Source organism: Carassius gibelio, chromosome B8 (assembly GCF_023724105.1).
Source record: "Carassius gibelio isolate Cgi1373 ecotype wild population from Czech Republic chromosome B8, carGib1.2-hapl.c, whole genome shotgun sequence".
NCBI classification, from domain to species: domain Eukaryota; kingdom Metazoa; phylum Chordata; class Actinopteri; order Cypriniformes; family Cyprinidae; genus Carassius; species Carassius gibelio.
The window spans coordinates 11,516,212-11,542,480 of record NC_068403.1 but is presented as its reverse complement, the minus strand read 5'-3'; the positions used below and the strand labels follow the sequence as shown (position 1 = coordinate 11,542,480).

General features: G+C 36.3%; 3 protein-coding genes across 3 annotated transcripts; 1 reads left to right on the top strand and 2 right to left on the bottom strand.

The window, feature by feature from the left end:
- The first annotated feature begins 6,495 nt into the window (after window positions 1–6,495).
- Window positions 6,496–15,441, top strand: gls2a (glutaminase 2a (liver, mitochondrial)). Its single transcript, XM_052563536.1, has 18 exons — window positions 6,496–6,838; window positions 6,979–7,069; window positions 7,976–8,097; window positions 8,607–8,736; window positions 8,838–8,917; window positions 10,044–10,207; window positions 10,334–10,392; window positions 11,970–12,002; window positions 12,100–12,158; window positions 12,274–12,340; window positions 12,429–12,479; window positions 12,558–12,734; window positions 12,889–13,020; window positions 13,112–13,204; window positions 13,311–13,372; window positions 13,466–13,542; window positions 13,924–13,987; window positions 14,065–15,441. Exons 1-18 carry the CDS (start codon window positions 6,645–6,647, stop codon window positions 14,252–14,254), a joined length of 1,845 nt encoding a protein of 614 aa, XP_052419496.1. The 5' UTR covers window positions 6,496–6,644; the 3' UTR covers window positions 14,255–15,441.
- LOC127963564 (SPRY domain-containing protein 4) lies at window positions 15,428–18,547 on the bottom strand. The gene is made up of 2 exons (XM_052563537.1): window positions 18,377–18,547; window positions 15,428–16,286 (listed from the first exon to the last, which is right to left on the bottom strand). Exons 1-2 carry the CDS (start codon window positions 18,504–18,506, stop codon window positions 15,748–15,750), a joined length of 669 nt encoding a protein of 222 aa, XP_052419497.1. The 5' UTR covers window positions 18,507–18,547; the 3' UTR covers window positions 15,428–15,747.
- Window positions 18,548–18,709: 162 nt separating this feature from the next.
- On the bottom strand, window positions 18,710–26,171 carry porcn (porcupine O-acyltransferase). The gene is made up of 15 exons (XM_052562745.1): window positions 25,719–26,171; window positions 25,182–25,335; window positions 24,535–24,727; window positions 24,357–24,400; window positions 24,061–24,242; window positions 23,826–23,956; window positions 23,657–23,674; window positions 23,403–23,417; window positions 23,182–23,307; window positions 22,739–22,839; window positions 22,473–22,549; window positions 22,296–22,359; window positions 22,052–22,137; window positions 20,202–20,312; window positions 18,710–20,102 (listed from the first exon to the last, which is right to left on the bottom strand). The coding sequence occupies exons 2-15, from the start codon at window positions 25,315–25,317 to the stop codon at window positions 20,001–20,003; spliced, it is 1,386 nt and encodes a 461-aa protein (XP_052418705.1). The 5' UTR covers window positions 25,318–25,335; window positions 25,719–26,171; the 3' UTR covers window positions 18,710–20,000.
- Window positions 26,172–26,269: the final 98 nt, after the last annotated feature.

Below are 26,269 nucleotides of genomic sequence, written 5' to 3'. Positions count from 1 at the left end.
TACAATGGTCAAGTCTTAACTTATCCATTTCTGTATTGCATTTGTGTTTGATATTTCTCATGGGTATTTCATAATTTTCGACTTTGAGTTAAAACAGTTTGAGATAAAACTCTTTTTTAGCGCATTTCATCTGTAAAAGAAAACATGCCTAATAATTCTGCACACATGAATATAAGGAGTTTTTCTCTTCCAGCTTTCCTGGACTATTGTATAGCACTCATAAATTATTAAATAAAAAATAATGGTAGTTATTAAAGGTGCTGTAGGGAACTTTTGTAAAAATAATATTTTTTACATATTTATTAAACCTGTCATTATGTCCTGACAGTAGAATATGAGACAGATAATCTGTGAAAAAAATCAAGCTCAGCGGAGTAACCCAGTACCTTTGTGATTCTTCATAGACATAAACAGAGAGAAGTAGATCCAGCTACAATGTTCTTCCGCAAGACGCGAGCAGTTCTGTTTATTAACCGCTAGATCGTCAAAAGTTCCCTACTGCAGCTTTAAGATTGATATGGTTTGGAATTGGTACAATGTGCTTGGAAACAAATCACAATAAAACAATGTTTTAATGTTTAAGTTTGGAATATTAACTGACATGAATGAATGCTATATAAATATTGTTCATGTTAACAATATTTATAAATTAAATCTTATTGTAAAGTGTTTCTAAATATATATATATATATATATATATATATATATATATATATATTGTTCTGTGAATGTGATTTTAAAGTCTAGATGATTCGGATTAACCCTTTAACTGCCATATCCTTTAAAACCTCACTGCCAGCGGGATATTGTGAATGCATGTGCCCGCTGGGCACAGTTTACCTGATGCCACCGGGGTGGCGATGGCATTGGTGGCTTGAGCCCGCCATCGCTGCTTGCAGCTATATTTTTTTATTATTATTATTATTATTTTTTTTTTTTTTTTTTTTTTTTTCCAACGTCTCGGGGGCTTTTGGGGCCCTTAACGTGCTTAAAAAGTCTTGAAAATTGGCACACAGATTGGAACCTGCGGCCATTAGGGCCGGGCAGAGACTGATACACGGGCGTGGCACAGGGGCTCTACAGCGCCCCCTGGAATATGGAGGGCCATATATCATACATTCTTGCTCGTAGACGTATGAAACTCGGTACACATATAAATCTCATCAATCCAAACAACTTTTGTATTGCATATCATGGGCTCCGCCCAACAGGAAGTTGGCTATTTAGGGTTTAGTATTCAAATTTTTCATCAAAGTTGTGGGGGCTTTTGGGGTCCTTAACATACTCAAAAACTCTTGAAAATTTGCGCACACTTTGGAATCTGTGGCCTTTAGGAGCCTGCAGAGACTGGGACCCGGGCGTGGCACAGGGGCTCTACAGCGCCCCCTGGAACACAGTCAGAAATCTTGAACCATAGCTCACACACACTTTCATGTATTTATATGAAACTCAGTACACTTATAGATCTCATTGAGCCGAACAACTTTCGCACTCTATGTCATAGGCTCCGCCCAACAGGAAGTCAGCTATTTAGGGCTGTTTATAAAACGCATGCTCTGGAATTTGATATACTTGTCATAGGTCTTTTACTTGATTGCCACCAAACTCGGTCAACATGATCTCAAGACATTGTGGATGGAAAATTGCGAGGGGATTTTTGATATCTCGAACGGTTTGCCCGTGGCGAGGCGTTGAAATTATGGCGAGAAATGAGAAACAGGAAATGTCTAATAACATCCACATACATTTCCTGAATTTGATCAAACTTCATTGGTTTGTTCGTTGTATGATACCGATCGCATATATGTGACTATTAAGAGTCAACATTATAGCGCCACCAACTGGCAGCAGGAAGTGTGTCATTTTCCAAATGCTTTGAATTCAGCATCTTATTTTTACTCTATTTACTTAAAACTTCATCAGAATAATGACAAAACATGGCCGATGTAAATCTGTTGTGGGGATATTGATATCTGATATAGTGTTGCCATGGCAACGTGTCAATCTTGAATGTTCTGTTATGGTGAGTTTGAGGCAGACAACAAGCTCAGATTTACATGAAACTCAAAACACATATCAGTATTAGTGATAGCTAGACAATGGCAAAAGCTTTTAAAAGGGCGTGAAGGAGGCACTCTATAGCGCCACCTTTTGTCAAAAGTGGGGGGGTTAGTTTTAGCTACAGACACCAAACTTGGTACATAAATTGTTCTTTTCAAGACGGATAACTTTCTAATTCACAGTCATCAGCTACGACCAACAGGAAGTCGGCTATTTTGATTTGAATATTTAAATTGAGCTCTGATTTAATGCATACTCCTCACAGGAAATGTTCACTATACTCACCAAACTTTGTCTACATGTTGAAAAAACATTGAGGAACTTAAATTGCGAACGGATTTTGGTTAGCTTGAACGGTTTTGTCGTGGTGATTTTTTGAAATGACAGTAAAAAGGGAATCATTAATTGTCTTGTATTTTTAAATTGCAGCTTCCAAACACTTAAAAAAAAATCATACAGAGATCAAATCATTCTGAGGACATATGCATAGTTTCATGACTTTACAACACTGTATGATTAAAAGAAAATTAAAAAACTGTCAGACATCTCAACTCACTCTGTCCCTCTGTTTGAGGAATGTATGTGTGCTGACTGAGTGTGTGTGTGTGTGTGTGTGTGTGTGTCTGTGATTGGGGGATGGGCATGAGCTGAGTGGCAGACACAATGAGAGAGAGAAAGAGAGAGAGAGAGAGAGAGACTTAATCATCTCTTTAATCACCAGAAATAAAAAATATTTTAAATTGTTATTTTTTGTTGCTTTTGCTAACATTGTTTTCATTACAGCTTAAGAAATCTCTTAGGCCTTATCCTTTTCTGACAGTTTCAGGAATTAAAAACAAAATTCTAAAAATACTTATTTGTGCTGCAAATAATAATTTAAATCTCATTTGATACTGACCTATTCCATCCTGTGACATGACATTTATCTTAATTTACATAATCTCATGGATGTAACAGTAAAACTGTTCAGCTCACAGATGAAGACTAAGCTGTAATGCAAGCAGAACTTTCACAAATGCTTATAAGTCATTCAAGGATTTTATAACACTGTAAAATAATGTCTAATTTGTTAACATTAGTAAATGCATTGGTAACACTTTATAATAACTGCACTCATTAGTAAATAGTCAGTTCATGCTTTATAAAGCCTTGTCCCAATATTAATAGTCAGTAGTAAGCAGCTTATAAATACAGCTATAAATAGCTTGTTCTTGGTTTATAAGCACATGTATTAAAAAGGAGAGTAAAGGGTCAGTTATCTTCCTATGAAAAATAAAAAAATAAAAATAAAAAAACAACAACACAGATTGATACAGAAGCCTGTAAATGAATCATACTCCTCCAAGAAGACACAAGTAGTTCACACCAAACTTTTTCAACATGATGCCAATATACTGAAGATGTTAAATTGTGAATGGGTTTAGGATACCTTAAATGGTGTGGCCATACCGATTTATTAAAGTAACATAAAAAAATACAATAGTTATTTTACTATATCTTTAACATTCTTCATTCCAACTCTTCACAATTTTTTATATACGTAGAAGTCATCATTTGAAAGAAGCACAGCAAGTTTCATAGCTTTATCATTTTCAAGAGCCAGCTTAAAATTAAAACTATCATAACATATAAATCAAGCTTGCAATTCTTAGTACCAATAATGGCCACCAGATGGCGATATATGATTACTTTTAAATAATTATTGTAGAAACAAGTATGATTTAAATCATTTATAGAAATCTTTCAAAGAAAAATAATATGTATTTTACTGATAAAATGACCCTCACTTAATTAGAATAATATGCTGAAGTATTGTGAAATACTGTGTATTAAGAATAATTCTTTATAGGCTTTATGGACAGATAAGTTTGGAGTGACTCTTGAAGGATCAGCACCACATCCTCTTTTACCACTGTTTAAAGAATTTATCTTACAGAACAGGTGCGAATGAATTTTGGATAGCTTGAAGGGTTTTGTCATGGTGATTTTTTGAAATAACAGTAAAAAAGGAAATAGTAAATGTCTTTTATTTTTTTAAGTGCAGCTTCTAAACACTTCAACAAAATGTACACATAGAAGACAAGTCATTCTGAGGAAATATGCATAGTTTCATGACTATACAACACTATATGGATGATAGAAAATTAAAAAAACTACCATACATCTGATGTCACTCTGTCCCTCTGGGTAATGTGTGTGTGTGTGTGTGTGTGTTTGTGTGTTAAGTGTGTGTGTGTTAAGTGTGTGTGCTGAGTTTGTGTGAATGTGTGGGAGAGGGGATGGGCTTGGTGTCAGAGAGAGAGAGAGAGAGAGAGAGAGAGAGAGGGAGGGAGACTTAATCATCTCTTTAATCACCAGCAGAAAAAAAAGCAATTTTGTGTTGTTGTTGTTTTTTCATCATTACAGCTTAAGAAATATCTTAGGCCTCAACATCAACTGTTGCTAGCCTACTCCCAAAATTAATAGTCATTAGTAAGCATTTTATAAATACATCTATAATTAAATTGTTCATGGTTTATATGCACATTTATTTTGAGGAGATTAAAGGCTGTAATCTTCCTAAAAAAACAAAAAAAAAAAAAAACAAACAAACACAGAACTCAGAAACATTTATTTCAAGATGCAATAAAAGAAAACTGTACACTATATATATATATATATATATATATATATATATATATATATATATATACAATTGCATAAGTTTATATTTTTTTTTTTTTATCAAGTGTACAGCTAATAATAATAATAATAATAATAATAATGCATTTTATTTAAGGCGCCTTTCAAGCCACTCAAGGTCACCGTACAACAAGTAACAACAGTAACAATATTAAAACAAAAAATAACAGCAAATAACAATGTCAGTAAAAAACCACAATAATATTAGAATAGCACAACATATTGTGGAATACTATATTAAGACTTTATATATAGGCTTTATGAACAGATAGGTTTTGAGAGATTCTTGAAGTACTAGCATCACCTCCTCTTGTACGACGGTTTGAGGAATATATTTTCCAGATAGTACCGCCTATATGCAGAATACGCAGTCTTCGTAGGGCACCAACTCCCAGAGGGGGCACCATCCCAGTAGCTAAAAAAAAATAAAACATGCGCCATTCTCCCATCCGCGCTCGCGACCGCTCGGACATTTGCGGATGAATGTTCGTAATTGATGGATGGACATCTATGCCCGGGTAAAAGATATCAGCAATCCGGCACAGAGAAAAGAAAAATAAAGTAAAAAACAAAACAAAAACAGGCATAAAGTTGGCTTGGCATTGGACATTCGAGAGTCTCAAATTTAGGGGCCGTCTCTAAAGTTTCATGTAATATTGTTATACACTTTTCTAACGTCAGTAGCATTTGAAGAGAATGACTTACAGTCATAAAAACAACTGTAATTGTTCATCTAGGTGACAGCTATAATGCACCATTAAATTGAATGTTTGATATTTATTAAAACAAACTGTAAGTCATATGTAAATTATGCTACTTTTTCACATGGGCTCAAAAGCAAATTTGAAGCTCAATAGCATTTGAGGAGAAAGACTTGCAGTCATAAACCAATTGTAATGTGTTCATTTAGGTGTCAGCTACGATGCACAACTTATAAATTTTTTATATATATTAAAATAAAGTGTTACTAAAGTTATATATATTGTTCTGTGAATGTGAATTTAAAGTCTAGATGATTCGGATTAACCCTTTAACTGCCATATCCTTTAAATCCTCACTGCCAGAGGGATATTGTGAATGCATGTGCCCGCTGGACACAGTTTACCTGATGCCACCGGGGTGGTGATGGCATTGGTGGCTTGATCCCGCCATCGCTGCTTGCAGCTATATTTATATTTATAGTTATTTACCTATATTCAATTGTAATTACACATTTATATAAATGACTGCAAGTTAATTAATTTTATCCTATTTTCTAAAAAACTTTTGTGAAAAAAGGGGGTTTATAATACAAATGAAATGTATTTTTATTTAGTATATTATTTATTTTTATATGTATAAAATAAACACACACAATTTTAAATACTGAATGGTAACTGATGTGAACCAATCAGTTACTAATTAATAATGATTTCCCAATGGTCACAAATGGTCTTTCTTTATTTCTTTATTTACTTCAAAGCTCAAAAAAAGGCAAAGTTCAAAGCTCAAAAGGTAAAATTTGGTTCAAATATTACTGGTGGGATTAAATGGGCAATTATTATGTCTGCTTTTGTATCAAAAACTTTTAAGCAGCTAAAGGTCCAAGCTCAGTAAGTCTATCCTAGGTTGCATAATTGAGCCATATACGTCTGTTCTGGGATCCACCAATTATCCCTCTCCTTTTTTTCTCTCACCATCACGCCCCTAACATCCACACGGGGGCGTGTCCTCACCTGCCTATGATTCCTCGGTTACCGGCTAAATTTGTCAACAGAAGTCACTCCCCATGCCTCGTGGGACGATCAGGCACTCGATAGAAAGGACGCGATTCATAAGCATAAGACACGCGCAGCTTATTCACACTGGGTTAGAGCTCTCACAGGTCGCTGATTTACAAATACAAACTTTGGGCGCTGATTATGCATTGTGTTAAGACCCTACGGGCGTCCAGAGCTGGTATTTTACTCATTAAGAATGCTGGAAAATGGGAGAGAGTTGCGGGAAATTTGGACAAAAGACATTCACCTGCTCGGCTGCTGCACACGAGCGCATCTCCAGGCCAGCATCCGCGCCATCAGCACGTGATCACAGAGACGGACGCCGCGACGTACAGGTAAATCCTCTGAGAGGCGTTACCTGCTGGCCACGGAGATAATAAAGGGCTTTTCAAATTTTAATATAGAGGGGTTAATATCTTTCTAAAATGAAATGTGTTGGGTAAAACATGTTTTCTGCATTTTTTTGTGTTTTAAGCAACAATAAGGTGGTTGCTGGGTTGGAGGACCTGTTGTTCTACACTATCACCCAAGGAGAAGAGAAAATCTCAGTGACGCGTTTCCTGGCTGTGAGTTGCACTTATATTCACAGAGTGCTGATACCATTGTGACATTTGTGTGTGGTTTAGTCAGCATGCACTGTAGTGAGAGGAAAAGGGGATTTAGTACATGCTATAAACACCATGTATACCTTCATTCTTTCCATTTAGTATTATTCAAAATATTAGACGCCTCTATTCTTACACATTAACTTATAGTCATAAATATTTGGTATTATATAATGGTACTATAAATAGGCTTCATGTGTGGGCCAAGTGGCAAGCCCAAAATAAATGTACCTATTCCTAAACGTGCGGATCTATATTTGGATGTTTATATTACAGGGAGCAATACATAAAATTATGGACTCTTTTAACCAAGGTAAAACATTAATCTCTGTATTTCCAAACATAGTACTGCACCTTCAGTGTGTGTGTACTTCGGTACACATGCCACCCAGAAATATACACCCATTAAAGTCTTAAGAAGTTTATTGCTATAATTTATGTGCATGGGCTTGTTTTGTCTATATATGATGGTCATCTCCACCATAGCTGCAATTTAACAGCTGAACGGCTATATATTATTGACTGAAGAAAAACATGTTCCTACCAAATGATTGATGGTGAGCTCTTTCAGTTGACTAATGTAAACACTGTTGCAAAGTACTGTAAGAACTTTGTCTCAATCATTAAAAATGTATAAGGGACACATCATAATTCTCTGCATTTCCTTTATATATATATATATATATATATATATATATATATATTTATTTATATTTATATAGTTTATCATAACTAGTAGTTCATCTCTAAATGTGTGCTAAAATTTATTAGAAAATAAAAATAATTAATAATTATTCACTGGACAATTTAATAATTCATTATTTGAAATATGAATAATATTGCAATATGGGTTCTTGTTTTTCTCAGGCACTCAAAAGCACAGGCTTGCTGACCTCTGACCCCCGGTTGAGAGACTGCATGCGGCAAATCCACCAGGCTATTCAAGAGTCTGCTGGAACGGCAATGATGGACCAGGAACTGTTCAGAAAGTGAGTAGAAAATTGACTCAGCAATGAAAAGCATAAGAGAGTATGTGTGTTTGCTGTGGCGTCACTTATAGTTTATGACCTGCAGCTGTTATGCTATATGCACGCACTTGTGCCCCTTACAGGTGAATGATATCTCAATGTTCCTGGAAGTCTGGAAATACAAGCAGTCAGTTCTTCATGCACACATACACACCATCACATTTACAAATTTATGACCTGACTTTCTGTTCCCCAGCAGAGGTAAATACAGCTTGCCACCTGTTGTGTTTGTATGTGATTGTACATGCGTTCTGCTGGAGCATGTGTGAAGCTAAGCCATTTTACGCAGCGTTAACGTGTTTGTTAATCCTGTGAGGCACCGCTCAAGTTGAACCAGCTCAGTCGGTGTTAATAAACATGGATCAAATATCATTTTCAGCCATGTAAAACTCTCTTAGCACATTACAGATCACGGGTGGCTGTGAAGTCACAGTTGTGTCACATGGGCATCTGTGTGTTTCTGTTTCTAGATGTGTTGGCAGTAACATAGTCCTACTGACTCAAGCTTTCCAAAGGAAGTTCATCATTCCAGACTTTGAGTCCTTTACCTCCCTCATAAACCATCTGTATTATAATGCACAGGCTCAGAAAGAAGGGAAAGTAAGACATTGATTTTCCTTATCGCTGTTTCTGAATAACCTTTACAAAAAATATTTATCAACTTCTCATCTCTATATTTGTCAATGTGTCTATTTGCGCAGGTTGCAAACTACATCCCTCAGTTAGCTAAGTTCAGTCCGGACCTGTGGGGAGTTTCTCTGTGCACAGTGGATGGTCAGAGGTAAAATATACTTTTTTGAGAAAAGGGTCAAGACCAGAATAAATTTTTTGGTCCACCTGTACAAACAATTCACAATTGAAATATTATAATAATATTGAAATATTATTCAAATATTATGATCTTAATTAATCAAAACAACATCATTATGAGAATATAAAAATTCTACAAAAATATTAAGCAGCACATTTTACTTGAGCATCAAATTAGCATATTGGAATGACTGAAGACTGGAGTAAAGGCTTTTTAAAATCTCAGCTTTGCCATCACAGTAATAAATGACGTTGTAAAATATATTTTATTTAAAAAAGTTGTTTAAAATTGTAATAATATTTCTAGCGCTGCTGGGCAATGATGAATCACGATTAATCACATCCAAAATATTTTTTGTATATGTAATATTTTTGTGTGTACTGTGTATATTTACTATATACGTATATGTTATGTTTATATATTAAATATAGTTGTATATAATATAAATTAAATGAATATAGACATGTAAATACATACTGTAATTGTGTCTTTGTGTGTGTGTATATATATATATATATATATATATATATATATATATATATATATATATATATATATATATATATATATATATAATATACACAGTACACCCACATATTTTATACAAACAGAAACCTTTATTTTGGATGAGATTATTCGTTGCCCATCACTAAATATTTCACAATATTACTGTTTTACTGTATTTGTGATCAAATAAACGCAGTCTTGGTGAGCATAAGAGACTTCTTTCAAAAATATTTCAAAATCTTACCAACCACAAACTTTTGAACGCCAATGTATTAAATCAATATTTTACAGTATTGCTCTTATTAGTAATATTGCTTTTAAATATCATAGTTATTTTAATGATTTTTTTTCTCTCGACAACAATATAATTATTTTTTCCCTTTGCATTTTTAAAGAGCACAGATGTATCAACATATTAACATATATTATGTAGTTCAACATAGAGTTTTATTAATCTGCCTAACCCAAATTTCACTCACATATGATGCTTTCTGATTTTTATTGACAGTAAATTATAGTGATATTGTTTTTTTGCCCTTGCCCCTCTCACTCACTGTATCTTAAATTTGATCTCTTCCTCTTTACAAAGGCATGCTATAGGAGACACAGATATGCCATTCTGTCTGCAGTCATGTGTGAAGCCACTGGAGTATGCGCTGGCTGTGCACGAGAATGGCACTGAACTTGTGCACAGATATGTGGGGAAGGAACCAAGTGGCCTCAAATTCAACAAACTCTATTTAGATGAAGAAGGTGAGAATCCATCACAATCTGTTTTATTTCTCATGTTGATGCCATCACTCAAAAAAACGGCCATATAAAGTGGTCTCAAATAGTATTTGGACACTTAAAACGATACTAAACCTTTTTGTTTCCCAGATAAACCCCATAATCCCATGGTAAATGCAGGAGCCATTGTAATCAGCTCCCTCCTAAAGGTAAGAATATACCTCACAATACTAACTGAAAAATCTAGCCTTAGCAGCCATGACACATAAATTTTTATTTTAGTTTGATATCCTTGAATAGCTACTCTAAATTCAGCAGCACTGATGTGCTGCATTAATATCAGAAATTATAGCTGTAATAGACAAATTACATTTAATTGGACAAAATTATATTTCTGTCCTTTCCTATTGACCTGGTTTTAAAACGTTGTGTGTTTGTGTGTAATGAGGGGAGTGGGTGGTCTTTTTATAAATAACATAATAAGAGCAGCTAGTGGTCAAGAGGTGTATCTAAACAGCCAATCAGAAGATGTGCTAAGAAATACGCCTTTGAGTATGTTTAAATAGGGTCCGATTTTCTGCATGTTCAAAATTACCTGCAGGTCTAAGACTGCAATGGAAATGTAAAAGATTTCAGTGGTTTAAATGAACTGATATAAAAACAATACCTAATTACATGTATAATTATGGGACTCTTTACTTTTATTTAAAGTTCAAAAGTGTAAACGTTTCTTGTTTGACCTGTGCCCTTAAATATGTTATGCAACATAGTGAGCACAGACACGCATGAGTACTTTTTAAGACTAAGACATCTCAAAGCTGTGATCTGATTGCGCTGACCTTTGCACATGGGACTCCCTTTTGGACCTTGTGGAACTGGTCACCTTAACATCACACCTTAGTACATACTGTATGAAACTCAATATGTGGGGAACTTTGTCCCTAACACCAGTTAGGGACTAGCAGTCCATGATGAATCATTTGGCTTTATAGTCGTCTTTCTGTTCTGTCATGTTCACTTCAACCGTGCAATGAAAAGCATGTGTGATCATGATCATGGCCACATTTGATCTTTTTTTTTAAATAAGATATACTCTCCTTTAATATTCTATAAGGTTTCACATGCTTGACGCATTCAATGAACTCATAAACTTTTTTAGATCTTAATGCATTTTTGTAGAATAAGACAGTTATGATCTCATATCATACCACACTTTTCTGTGCTGAACACTGCCACCGAGTGTCTAAATACTGCACAGTATTACTGTTTACATAGGAATCTTTGGATTAGACCCAAAGTAAACCATGTCACTGGAATCACTGTTGGCTATTTTTTGCTTGCCAACAGAAGCTAATTTTATTTATATGCAGTTCATTTATAGTACATTGACTATATTACAGTGGATGTTGTGAATGCTGAATGTGTTCATCTGACTCTTTCGTTCTGGATCTTTCTGTCTGTCTGTTGATTTATTCAGTTTGTTTAGGACTGGCATCAGCTATGGGTTAGCCCTCAGAAATTATTATTAAGGTTTTTTTGTTTTTTTTTACATTTTTTTGAATGAATCCACTATAGCCTTCCAGGTTAGCCTTCTTTTTCTGCATTTAGTTTCTTAACACGTTTAAATAGTGCACTTTGTAATCATGTCAAATTAAAAGTTCACTTTAAAGTTTTAAATCAAGGTTTACTAATCTATTGACTGTTGATTAATAAAAATGAGTTCTGTTTTAAAACTATGCTAAAGTGTCATCTTCTCTCACTTTCTCATTTTTTGTCTCTGTTACAGCTGGGCTCCAACAAGGCAGAGAAGTTTGACTTTGTGAGTACTACATTGCAACATGTCCACCATATGAACCATCCCAGGAGTTTGCTGTTATCTTGCTTGTTATAAATTTTGATTTCTGTTTGTGTGTCAGATGATGGATTATCTGAAGAGAATGGCTGGCAGAGAATATGTTGGGTTCAGTAATGCCACGTAAGTTTTAAATACAACCTCATTATCTCTATCAAATTACACTCTCTCAGAGGTGAACCTACAGTTTGTTATCTAATATGTACTGGCGATAATAAATGTCTGGTGATATTTAAAGTTTCCAGTCAGAGAAAGAGACCGGTGACAGGAACTATGCGATTGGCTATTATCTCAAAGAGAAAAGAGTGAGTCTCTCTTTGGTCGCTGTCATTTTCATAAGCATATTGACTGGATTTGTATTACTTTCTCACCAACTACTCTGCTTTTCTGTAGTGTTTTCCCAGTGGAGTTGACATGATGGCAGCCCTTGACTTCTACTTTCAGGTAAATCCACTGTCATTCTGACACATAACTGTCTTTAATAATCATACTTTCTCTTTAATGTCTTTCTTTCCTTTCCAGCTGTGTTCTATTGAGGTGACATGCGAGTCTGGCAGCGTCATGGCAGCCACGTTAGCTAACGGAGGGATCTGTCCAATCACAGGCGAGCGTGTGCTCAGTGCCGAGGCCGTCCGCAACACTCTCAGTCTCATGCACTCGTGTGGCATGTACGACTTTTCCGGCCAGTTTGCCTTTCACGTGAGTCACATTGCTTGCTGAATTCCCCAGTGTGATGAAGTACACAGACACAGTGGACTTTACAGTTAGATGAAACTATTTAAGTCATTTGCTTTAAACCTCAGCTAATCGCTTAAATAAAATCACTGTGATTGTTTGTGTTTCCCTTGCTCAGGTGGGTTTGCCTGCTAAATCTGGGGTGTCTGGTGCCGTGCTGCTTGTGGTTCCTAATATCATGGGGGTGATGTGCTGGTCTCCAGCTCTTGACCGTGTTGGCAATAGCATCCGAGGCATCCACTTCTGCCAGGTACTTTATCATGAGCTTTGCTTTGGTCTCTCTCTTTCTGTTTGTTTATTTTGTTCTGTGAGACCATTAACTGAATTTGCTTGTCGTTTAGGAGCTAGTCTCCCTCTTTAACTTCCACAACTATGACAATCTGAGACACTTTACGAAGAAGTTAGACCCTCGCAGACAGACAGGCCATGAGAGGGTGAGACCACAGACAATTTCAGCCACACAGTGCTAGCACATTAAAGCTAAAAGCTAGATGCTAGCTCAGAGTTGTGATCAATCATTATATTTACTGTATATTACAGAACAAGTCTGTGGTGGATCTGATGTTTGGTGCTTATAGTGGTGATGTTTCAGCTCTCAGGAGGTACAATTTTCTCTCTTTTATTGCAAATAAAAATACAAAGATTTGAGATGAGAGTGGTCATGAGCAACAATAAGATATTAATTTGTTTCGCAGAATCGCTCTGTCTGCAGTTAATATGGAATTGACTGACTATGACACCCGTACCGCCCTACATGTGGCCTCAGCAGAAGGTAATAAGGCTATATTGGGATTTTTTTATGTGTGTATTAACACTATTGTAAAGGTAAGAAGTTAATACTTTTATTTAGCAAGGACGTATTCAATTGTTCAAAAGTGACAGTAAAGACATTTATAATGTTGCACAAGATTTCTGTTTTAATTAAATGCTGTTCTTTTGAATTTTTTTATTCACTGAAGAATCCTGGTTTCTGAATGATCGCGTGAAACTGAGAACTGCATTAATGGCTTTTAAAAATGTAGCTTTGCCATGACAGGAATACATTACATTTATTTATCATTTAGTTATTTTAAATTATAATGTATCACAATATTCCACTTTTGGGTGAAAATTAACAAATGATTTATTCATTTATCTAAACCTCTGATTTCAGGGCACTTGGATGCTGTCAAATTTTTAACACATACCTGCAAAGTCAACCCATATGCGAAGGACAGGTAAAGCAGAACTCCCCACTCATGCACTTTTTCTGTTCTGTTTTTGTCTCCTTTATTAAAATGCATCTGTTTTTCAGATGGGGGAATACACCTCTCGATGACGCTATGCAGTTTGGGCACAGCGACGTGGTCACGGTACTACAAGAGTACCAGCGCATTTACACACACACACTAATGCCAGAGGAGCTCAGCGCAGACACGTGTCCCGATTCCACCATGGACGCAGACGAGCTGAAGAGCATGGAGACTCTGGAGGGTTTAGTATGAGCGACAACTACCATGAACATCCCAAACTTCAGTCTCGTGACTTCAGGGAAGCATGTGGGTGAGAGATTTATGACAAAGCCTGTGTAAGGACATGCTGAACAGGTGTGAGCGAGATAGTGCTTCAAACCTAAAGCTCTGCTTCTGTTGATGGTTTAAGATGGTCATTACTGTAGTCTCTCAAACCTCCGTTCAGTCTGTTGTGGGATTATGAAACCACCAGGTACATCCAGGTAAATTCTGGTACTGGTCCTCAAGGAGTTTGGTTTGTGCTTGGACCAATTTAGAAATGCAGAAGCTTCCTTTCCCTTCACATTTATCACTGAAGAAGGATTTTTATGTTAAAACACATCCTTAACTGGAAGGTTAGCCAGTAACTAGAAGCTGGATTCTCAAAATCTCCTTCAGATTCACTACTATTTATACCAGCAAACTAGTATACAATCATAAAATATAAAAGGCTGGCATTTTAAGAAATGTTGCTCTTGAAGATGTTCTTAAGAAAATATTTGAGAACTATTCATTAAATTGCTAATACCATCTTTCAAACCTATTGGAATTTTCCTAAGCACTTTCTTGGCTTCTTTCAGCAAAGTACAACAGTAAATTTAGCAGGCTATCTGTCAAGAAAAGCATGCATGCACATTAAAAAGTTGTTTATTTATGAGATAACCATACTGGAAATGTCATTACCTCATATTACCTTTAGGAGGTTAGCAAGCCAGTATAATGTGAACTTTGGCCCATTTGTCTGTATGGCAAAGCTTTCCATGTCATTTAGGTTATTAATAATCTTTGGCTTAACATTATGAGCACATATTTTTATATTTGTACTATTTTTAATGTTTGAATTTCTAAAGCCTGTTTATAAATTTTTCTGTAAGGTATTATATAAATTAAAATACATTATTTTAATGTAGGGCACAAAAGATTTAACTGAACCTGCTTGGGAAGCATCTGGTGTGTTTTGGCCCAGAAATGAATATATTTAAACTTGATATGTGGACACACTTTATTGCTGGATACAAAACTGTAAGTTTTGGGAGAGAGAACAAAAAGTTCATATAGTTAAAGGAGTGTATTTGTTCCATATGAATGTGAAAAAAGTGTAAAATGGACTGAATGACATGAAATGAGACAAGAAAAAGTGAATGTATAAACTGTAAATAAAGAATATTATTGGTGAAGAAGCTCTTTTTATTGAAAACATCACTGAACACTGTACTTGGGCACCGATGCAAAATAAGAAATGACTTTTTAAGCATATCAAGTATTTATACGTGCATATATGGATTCATTAGTTCGTCTGCATATCACAAATAGTACACTAAGGATGTTTTCACCAGGTGAACAGACAAATATTGCTCAAATCTGGCTTAATGGCAGTAAAAAACAGCTATTTTCCCACTGACTTCCTTTTTATAAGGCCCCTACTTCTTCTCTTTCTCTATCCATTAAGAGGCATGTAGCATCCATGTGTGAATGAACAAGAGTCACTAAAGCCCTGGTGGGATCTCCAGTCCAGAGTGTGTGAGCAACTCCCCATCCCAGAGTGCAAACGCAGGACAGATGGGCGAGCGGAACTGTGTTTTTATCTTGTACACCACTTCAGCTTTCTGAATGTCCACCAGACTGAGCCGTCCAGCCTCGTAGTCCAGCAAGAGCCCGACGCGATCGGGTTTCCCCACCAACGGCACTGGGACCTGCTTGCCAGTGGTCATAGCAAACCACTTCCTCTGGACATACGAGAACACCCAGGAACTGGAGTTGGTGCCCACGCATTCGTCACGTGATGTCATCACCTCGGCCACACCCACCCGGAATTCATGGGACTTTTTAACCGTCACCTCCCAGTAGTGCCGTCCAGAGTCAATGTGGGTGTCAGCGAGAACCACAGCCCAGTCCCGGAATCGGAGAGGAGTGTCCTGCACAAGAGAGGGGTCCACACCAAGAATGCGATAGATCACACCTGTGTCCTTCTTATAAAGGTCCAGGCTGCTGTGGGCTGTCCGCTCATCAAGCTTAAACTGCAAATCTGATATAAATAAATAAATAAACAAATGGCGGTTATTATATTGATAAACTATTACTTAAAATTTCCCAAAAACATTTGGGAAAAATATTAGAACATGATTGTTATAACCAGTGTTTTGCACAATAATAAAATAATAGTAACACTTTACAATTTAGTTAGCTACATTAGTAAACGTGAATGAACAATTAACAATACTTCTAAAGCATTTGTTAATATTAATGTGAATATATATTTTTTTTTTTATCAAAAATGACAAGTGAAAGAAAGTGACATGACATTCAGCCAAGTATGGTGACCCATACTCAGAATTCGTGCTCTGCATTTAACCCATCCAAAGTGCACACACACAGAGCAGTGAACAAACACACACACACACTGTGAACACACACCCAGAGCAGTGGGCAGCCATTTATGCTGCGGCGCCCGGGGAGCAGTTGGGGGTTCGATGCCTTGCTCAAGGGTACCTCAGTCATGGTATTGAGGGTGGAGAGAGAACTGTACATGCACTCCCCCCACCCACAATTCATGCCGGCCCCAGACTCGAACTCACAACCTTTCGATTGGGAGTCCGACTCTCTAACCATTAGGCCACGACTTCCCCAAAAGCTGTATATGTTAACATTAGTTAATATTTTATTTTACCAAAGATTAATCAACAATTAATAAATAAATAAAAATCTGAATCAGAAAGAGCTTTATCAAGTGTGCTTGCATACACTAGCAATTTGTTAATGATGCTTCCAGTGCACACAAATTAATACTACAAAAGCAGCAAGAACACATAACATTATTGTTTATTATGACTTATTATAAATAATATATTACTCATTTGTTAATGTTAGCTAATGCACTGACGAATGGGATCTTATTGTAAATGGTTTCCAAAATAATAAACCATGCAATTTTCATTTATTTTGACTAATGTCACAGTAATTCCATGAAGTAGAGCTCATGTCATGTAAATACCAAGTTAAATAAATATGCTGATTATTCACTATCATTTCAGAAACCAACCTGCAAAGCTTCAGTACTGTTAAAAATTTTAGGCACTTGTGTAAAAATGCTGTAAAATGAGGATGATGTCAACAATAATGTCATAAATAGATTTTCTTTATCAATTAACTTCTATTAACTAAATTAAACAATTAGTGTGATCATCCTTTGCGTTTAAAGCAGCTTTTGCCTTAGATGCATTTGTGCATAGTTTTTCAGATAGCTTGCAGGAATATTTCTTGAAGCATCTTGGAGATGTTGCCACAGTTCTTCTGGATTTAGTCTGTCTCTGTTTGTTCTGTTTCTTCCAGACAGACTGGATGATGATCAGATCAGATCTCTGTATGCAGCACTGGCTGCTGTCAGACACAATCTTACTGGATTATTACAATTAATGGCAAAATAAAAATTTGGAAATGTGAAGTGATACTTCCTACAGATACACCACAGCAAAAGATAGAAATAACTGATTAAATCATTTATTAATTTTAAGTAGCTAGTAGTCTATTGGCTAGTTTCAGGAGGGATAGGGACCTCAGATATTACAACTCTCTTGTAAATGTTTACAAATATAAAAGCTTAGAACTGTATGAAGGAGATACCTTATTAACTAACCCCTACCACAGTCAGAAATAGCAATAGCTGTATGTGATATTTCTCTGGTATCATGAATAACTGTAATTTGGGAACGGATAAAAGAAAACCAGCGACTTTCTTAAGTATTGATGTGAGAGAACATAATGTTCCCGTTGGCAATTCATTGAGACCACGAAGATGATGATGATGTGGCGGTATCGCACTGAGGTAACATTGACATTTGCACTGTTATTTACAATGACCCGCTCTGCAATCACGAGCCTTTATTCTTAGCTCGTGCCATTTGACATATCAGCCGAGACACGCCTCTCTATCGCATGCTGTGTTTTGAAATGCTTTGCATTTCACATTATTAAGATTCCGTACAACATCAGGTGATAATAATTAATAAAAAGATGTTTGGCGTAAAATTATATCCTGAAATATTATCTCAATTCCTCTGACCTCCCGGTTTGACTGAAGTCAACACTGTGGTGCGTGGAAATCATGCGTTTACTCACTGTTTTCTGCACTGGTACTAATATACCATCTCCGAGCTGTGAGAGTTTTTCCACGGCATTGACCGAGTACGGTCCCTAAAGATCTGCCGGTTAAACGGGAAAAGAGTGACATGCCTGAGGACATCGCCATGTTGTCCCATTTGTGGTGTGTTTTACTTCAGTTTCTGTCGCAAGGTTGCGCTGTCCAAATGCTTGCTCGCTGCTGCCCCCTACTGTAAAAGACAAAATGCTGCGCACATGTATGACGAGGAAAATTTTTGGAGAAAATGACAAATGTGAATGTTTTAGTATCAAGGGTTTGGTAGTCAGACATACATAATGTAGTCAAAATCATCAGTGTAATATGAACTCTTTATTTACTATTCACTAATAAAAGTACACGGATGGATTATCAAAAGGGTGATCCAATAGAAAATGTGTTGCGTGTTAAATGTCTAAACAGTAAATAAATTAAAAGTAATAAAGAACATACCTGTAATTAATCAGCTATTAATGAGTATTGTTCTGTTTGGCACTAAAAAAACAATCCATATAATTCAGTGTGATGATCTGATAAATAACTTTTTACAACCAAACAATGGCAAAGATTAAAATAAATACACTGAAAACAAAAACACATTATCTGTATGATTTAACTTTCTCCATTTCTTGTTAATTAATTTTTTGCAAAGGTTAAATATAAGAACCTACTTCAACTAAACACTAACACTTTGAGTGTCTCACAGGTTTCAAAGTCACCCATAGAATTACTGTCACTATTTCATACAATTTATACAAAACAGAGGATGTCAACTTTATCATATGTTCATTCAGAGCCCTGTGAGGAAGTTTTATGGCAGGCTTCACCAAATTCTGTCCTGGAGGGCCAGTGTCATGCAAAGTTTAGCTCCAAATTGTCTCAACACACCTGCCTGGAAGTGTCAAGTATACATAAGAAGAAGAACTCGTTCAGGTGTGCTTGATTAGGGTTGGAGCTAAACTCTGCAGGATACTGCCCCTCCAGGAACGAGTTTGGTGAGTGTGACCCCTGTTTATGGCATGTTTATCATATATGCCAACTGTAATGAACAAATGATATGTGCTTTAGTAAATAAGCATGAGTATTAGTTGTCATTCCATTTGGGAACAGGGGAAAAGAAACAGAACAAATGTGCCAAACTTGATTCTTGCAATTTGACTTTAGGCTTCTGAAAAAAAGCATTGAGAATATTTACCTTTTTTTCTAATTTTCTAATTTTCTAAAAAGTAATTATCCTAAACCATCAAACAAAACCAACTATAACTACAATATCGATTAGTCATCACAATCTTGACAAATTCATTAACAATGGCTATGAATATCAAGTATATGTTCACACTTATTGAGGATTGCTCTTGATGCTTCTTTACTTTAAGTAGTTTAGAAAACTTCAGAATATCCAGTGGTCCAATGGTGTGGATCAATATTACCTGTATGTTATTTTTTTCTGGATTTGAGGACTCTGGGCCACAGTCATGTTCATCCAGAGTTCACAGTGATGCCATAAACGGCCATGGCTCCTCTATAGTAAAACCACATAAAATATCCAATCACAGTTATTGCTATCCTCTCCCCATCTCTCCTTGTCTATGTAGGTCTCATTGTTTATAGAATAAGGCGATACAGGACCCAAAGGCCAAAGGTCAACCAGTGGCTTGTCCAGCTGAGCTGTGTCCATTTCTCAATGGTATGGCTGGCCATGCCATCCTGCAGACAAAAGAAAATAATTTAAGTCATGTAACAAGTATAAATAATAACTTACACTGAAGGCAGTGGACATAAGATTTCAGAAAAAGGGAGTTGTACCTCATCAGAATCCGTGTCATCTGTGCTGGAGCCAAAAATTGAACCCAGGTATGTTAAATGTAGTACTGCTAACATGCTAAAAGTCCCATTAATGAAATATACCCAAAATTCCTAGAGGAAAAATAAAAAAAAAGAATACATATAAAAAAAGTACAATTTTTAAACTTTGCAATGATTTGAAATGATAATATAAAATGGTAATATTTCCTAAGATTTAAAATAGTAAAATATTGAACAAGTAAAATAATGAACAAGTTAATAATTTAGCAATAGCTTATCAAAATATGTTTTTTTTTTTTTTTTTATCATTTACGAACCCGATTCCAAAAACGTTGGGACACTGTACAAATTGTGAGTAAAAAAAAAGGAATGGAATAATTTACAAATCTCATTAAAATATATTTTTTGTTCACACTAGAAAATATATATAACATATCAAATGTTGAGAGTGAGACATTTTTAAATGCCATGCCAAATATTGTCTCATTTTGGATTTCACGAGAGCTACACATTCCAAAAAAAGTTGGGACAGGTAGCAATAAGAGGCCGTAAAAGTTAAATGTACATATAAGGAAGCTGAAGGACCAATTTGCAACTTGTTAGGTCAATAGGCAACATGATTGGGTATAAAAAGAGCTTCTCAGAGTGGCAGTGTCTCTCAGAAGTCAAGATGGGCAGAGGATCACCAATTCTCCCAATGCTGTGGCGAAAAATAGTGGAGCAATATCAGAAAGGAGTTTCTCAGAGAAAAATTGCAAAGAATTTGAAGTTATCATCATCTACAGTGCATAACATCATCCAAAGATTCAGAGAATCTGGAACAATCTCTGTGCTTAAGGGTCAAGGGTCAAAAACACTTTTTAGGGGAACATAATCCACCATGGCATTCGCCGTTGCCGGCTAAAACACTATAGATCAAAAAAGAAGCCACATCTAAACATGATCCAGAAGCGCAGGCATTTTCTCTGGGCCAAGGCTCATTTAAAATGGACTTTGGCAAAGTGGAAAACTGTTCTGTGGTCAGACGAATCATAATTTGAAGTTCTTTTTGGAAAACTGGGACGCCATTTCATCCGGACTGTACAAGGACAACCCAAGTTGTTATCAGCGCTCAGTTCAGAAGCCTGCATCTCTGATGGTATGGGGTTGCATGAGTGCGTGTGGCATGGCCAGCTTACACATCTGGAAAGGCACCATCAATGCTGAAAGGTATATCCAAGTTCTAGAACAACATATGCTCCCATCCAGACGTCGTCTCTTTCAGGGAAGACCTTGCATTTTCCAACATGACAATGCCAGACCACAAACTGCATCAATTACAACATCATGGCTGCGTAGAAGGATCCGGGACTGAAATGGCCAGCCTGCAGTCCAGATCTTTCACCCATAGAAAACATTTGGTGCATCATAAAGAGGAAGATGTGACAAAGAAGACCTAAGACAGTTGAGCAACTAGAAGCCTGTATTAGACAAGAATGGGACAACATTCCTATTCCTAAACTTGAGCAACTCCTCAGTCCCCAGACGTTTGCAAACTGTTATAAAAAGAAGAGGGGATGCCAAACAGTGATAAAATGACCTTGTCCCAACTTTTTTGAGATGTGTTGATGCCATGAAATTTAAAATGAACTTATTTTTACATTAAAATGATACATTTTCTCAGTTTAAACATTTAATATGTGCTCTATGTTGTATTCTGAATAAAATATTGAAATTTGAAACTTCCACATCATTGCATTCTGTTTCTATTCACAATTTGTACGGTGTCCCAACATTTTTGGAATCGGGTTTGTACATTTTTATTTTATTTTATAGATATTCTTCTACAGCCATAATGACACATACAACACCTTTTTATGTCTGTGTTTGCAGTCAGATGGGCATCTCTTGGAGAGCACACATGCATTTAAAATGACTGACAATCTTTTCCTAAGCACTAAAACACAGAATAAAGAAACAGTCCATTAAACACACAACCAAGATTCAAGCTGAAAGAAAATGAAAACTGTGAAAAGATGCATTAGTCAGCTGAACTGCTAAACATAATGCTTTTGAATTATTAGATTTACAGATAATACCTGAACAGATACGCACCGTGTTCAATATATGTTATGAAGCCTAGTGAAAATAATACTGCCCCAATGTGGAAGCTTAGACCCTGTGGGCACAGAAATATAATATTGTATTTAAGCCTGAGAAAAAAAATGCAATCAATTCAAATAAAATAATCACTATAATGGCAACTGAACAATAAGCCATAAATGCACTCACATGTAGCAGGGCGCTTGCTGTGTATGTCAAGATAATAGCTGTGAAGCTCCCATATTTGAGAGCCTTCCTGAATACATCTAAAACAAATGAGGTGGAGAATGTGACTAACCCAGATATTTGGAAGTAAAAGAAAATACACAAAAGCCTGTTCTAAATAAAATGCTTTTTTGGGAGGTATAATACATATCTTATTAATTTCAGTGTAATTAAGACTAATACAACACTATACGAAAGTAAAGGACACAAATTCACAAACAAACACATACAGGTGTTGAGCCAGCGGGACATGGGCAGGTTCCAGGAAGTCACCACTTCAACCATAGACCTGGGAAACTCTACATTTAGCGGCTTTGCTATTGTCAAGTCCCTGAAACAACAGAAATGGAATTAAAAAATAACACTTGAGAGATAGACATGAGAGACTGACTAATTCTGGATCTGCCAGGATTTGTCAAATCAGAAATAACAACCACATACACATTTATATTAACAGAATAAACATTTTATTGATATTTTTTATGAATCTTTTACTCTATAATAAAATTTCTAGGTGTTTTGCACTAATATAAACATCTTTACTTCAGAGCCTACTAAATTAAGCCTATTTAACCAGATATAGAGGAAAAAGGGGTAATTTCAATGGCAAAAATGTCACAGTCCTCTATTTGAAATTCTGACTAGTGATTAAATCTGTATCATTTATACATACCACTTAAGATTGTCCTTCTCCTCTGTGAAACCAGCACCTGCCAATGTGCTGGTCGTCTCACCAAGATAACTCACAAAGTAATTACTGAAATGGAAGGACAAGGTGTTCTCATAGGCCTGTAGCCACCTGATGAGGAGAATTACAAAGCTGAAGGTTATCACAGATCAGAGACAACCACAGAGACATGAAACCACTGAGGTTTAACACTTTGCATTGCCTACCTTTTAAGAGAGCCCCTGTATTGAAATACAAAATAAAAAAAACATTAATAAACTCAATCCAAAAATTCTATTTTATAAATAGAAAGAAACAGATAAAATAAAAGTTTTATACAGAAATCTCAAACCTAGCAGAATTCGTTGTTTTAATTATTTTTACAAGTAAATTTAGAAGATGTATGTTTTATTCTTGTATGAATTTGTATCCCTCCCCCCCATGATTCAAATTTATGTAAATAACATAAGTAGGACAATACCTTATCTTTCGTTTCTTGCTGAGGAAATAATTTGAAAACAGATCAGTCAAAAACCACAGATAGTAAAGCAACACGTCTGATATTAGAAGTAGAAGAATAAGTCCATACTTTACATTTCATTGCTCACTGAATAACTTCATCATTTTACTCAACTCAAACTTATACTCACTTGCGGAGCAGCTTGTCTCCAAAGACCGGGATGAAATAGGGAAAGAGATAGGGTGCAATACAGTTGGAAATTACCAGACAGAGCTGGCTCTTCACACAACTGAAGACTGACTTCAGAAACCAGGAGACACTCTGAAAAAGAGCATATAAACATGGTAAAGTGCTGGCTGAAGCATCTGTGATTCTCTTAAACCCCTTTAACTCTTATTTGTATTAGAACAAAATTTGAGACTCACAAATTTTCGACTCTCTACCGCATCCATGTAGCTATTGAAACTGATCCAGGGCCCAAAGATGACCGTCCCCACAAAGTAAATGTAGCCCATAAACTCCACTGGAGAGGGAAATTTCTCCACTATGCCTTTGTCCAAATCAAAGGCAATAGAAACTGCCTTCATGGCCACTACCATCTGGGAACCTACATGACCACAACAAGTATTTTACTCGAAATTTAATCACAGTAAGAAACATCTATACAGTCCTGGTCTAATGGTCACCGATGTCCGGTAATAAAACAGCATCAAAGACTGACCTCTCATTTTATGCCAGGTTGTTGTATCCATCATATGCAATTCTCTGAAACAGAAAGAACAGAATCTTAACACTGTATCTCTTGTTATCTGTACCCTATTACATTTTCAAAGTAAACTTCCTAATGCTGTTGGGAAAAATTGCAAAAATGATGAGCGAGACAGGATGTATCTTCATACCCAAGAAGGAGGTAGATGAGGATGGTGATGGACAGGAAGGGTCCTCGGCTGCTCGAATGGCGGCACAGGAAGAGGATGAGGTAGCAGAGGAGGCTGAGAAGCACCACCCAAACCATGTGCAGCTCGAAGAACAGGTAAAGAGTATAAAAACCACCTGCCACCGTACTCAAGTGTTTCAAGAAAGAGGGCAGACCTGAGAGAGGAAAAACAGCTTAAAAATAATTTGTAACAGAATAATTTGATTACCTATTATTTGTATTGTACTTCAGTATAAGAAGATATTCAAAGGTCATGTTTTTTTTCTCTCTTTCCATGCAACAGAAAGTGAGTTATTTACAGACGAATCTGAGCGTATGGTGGTGATCATAGCTGTCAAGCAAGATGTTCCTCACACAGAGCTATCACATGGCTTAAAAGACTTGAGATATTGCACATTGTACATGACAGACTTGCTGCTTTAAGAGTATTTTTGTCCTTTTTGGTGCTTTAAACAGCTGGCCACTATACCCTTACACAAGTGGCACAGAAAAGAGGAAATGTTTGTAATGACATTAGGGAGAGTAATTTGTTTTTATTTTAGAAGAACTGTTCCTTTAATTGCATTAAAAGATTACAGTACATGTCATGTGTTGTATAAACCCTCTTACCCAATCTCCACAGCAGCCTACACACTAGGCAGATGAGTAACAGCTGCCATACTTGTTCCAGACCGTGCTGAACAGTCGGAAGCAAGCAACCGGATCCCAGCTCCTGGAAGAACTGCTGTTTGCTTAGAGCTCCCATTGCTTAGACTGCTAGACACTGAAAAATAACATAAAATAAATTAGATGTTGTACCTTAAATAATCAAATCAATAATGTCAGTGCATTTGGTCAAAACAATGACAGATGCTGTGGGCAAGTCTCAGAGGTAGAGATAAGATCAAGGCTGAATTGAGGTCAGAGCACAGTGTGTAAAATGTATCTTGGGGTTAATACTGAATCCCATTCACACATATATGTGATGATTGCAACAGCTTTTAGAAATAGATGTATTGTTTTTAGGATTCCATTACGTAAATCTATTTTCATCAGGAAGGAAAAGAAAATCATCATTGTTGGTACTCGGAATATATTTGTTAAGATATATATTTTATAGTCTTAACGCTGTGCTGTGTAGACATTGCAATGTTCAAATAATCTTACCTCTGCAAGATGTTAAATACCTTCACACCGCAATGTAGACGGCATGCACGGGTTGAGCGACCGAGATTATATCTATCTGTTATATCGACGACAGGAATTGTATCTTCTAAATGAAAATTATAAAAACTGGAATGTATAATTCGTTCCAGAGCGCGACAGCAGAGGAGGATGAGCGCTTCTCCCCCTCTATCAACTCACACAGCGATGAACCGCAGCACGAATACGTCTGTGGGTGCCTAAAATGGTAAGTTTTGTACACATTATTTTATATAACTTAGTTCAATTTAAATTTAGAATAAATCTATATAATTTCGCCTCTAAGGTTCTAAACTAAATATGGAGAATAATGTCGCACTTCCAGCACAATCGGTCCAGAGGATGCTGGCAATGCGCCTGATGGCTGATCCTCATTGATGCTGTCTGTCGTTGCTTCCCAAAGGGACATCCGACGACCAATCACCATCCTGCGCATCTGTGGCTGAATCGGCTGAATCAATCATATGAAAGGATCAGAAAAAAAGGCGGAGCTTGTGGTCTCACGCTTTGATAGC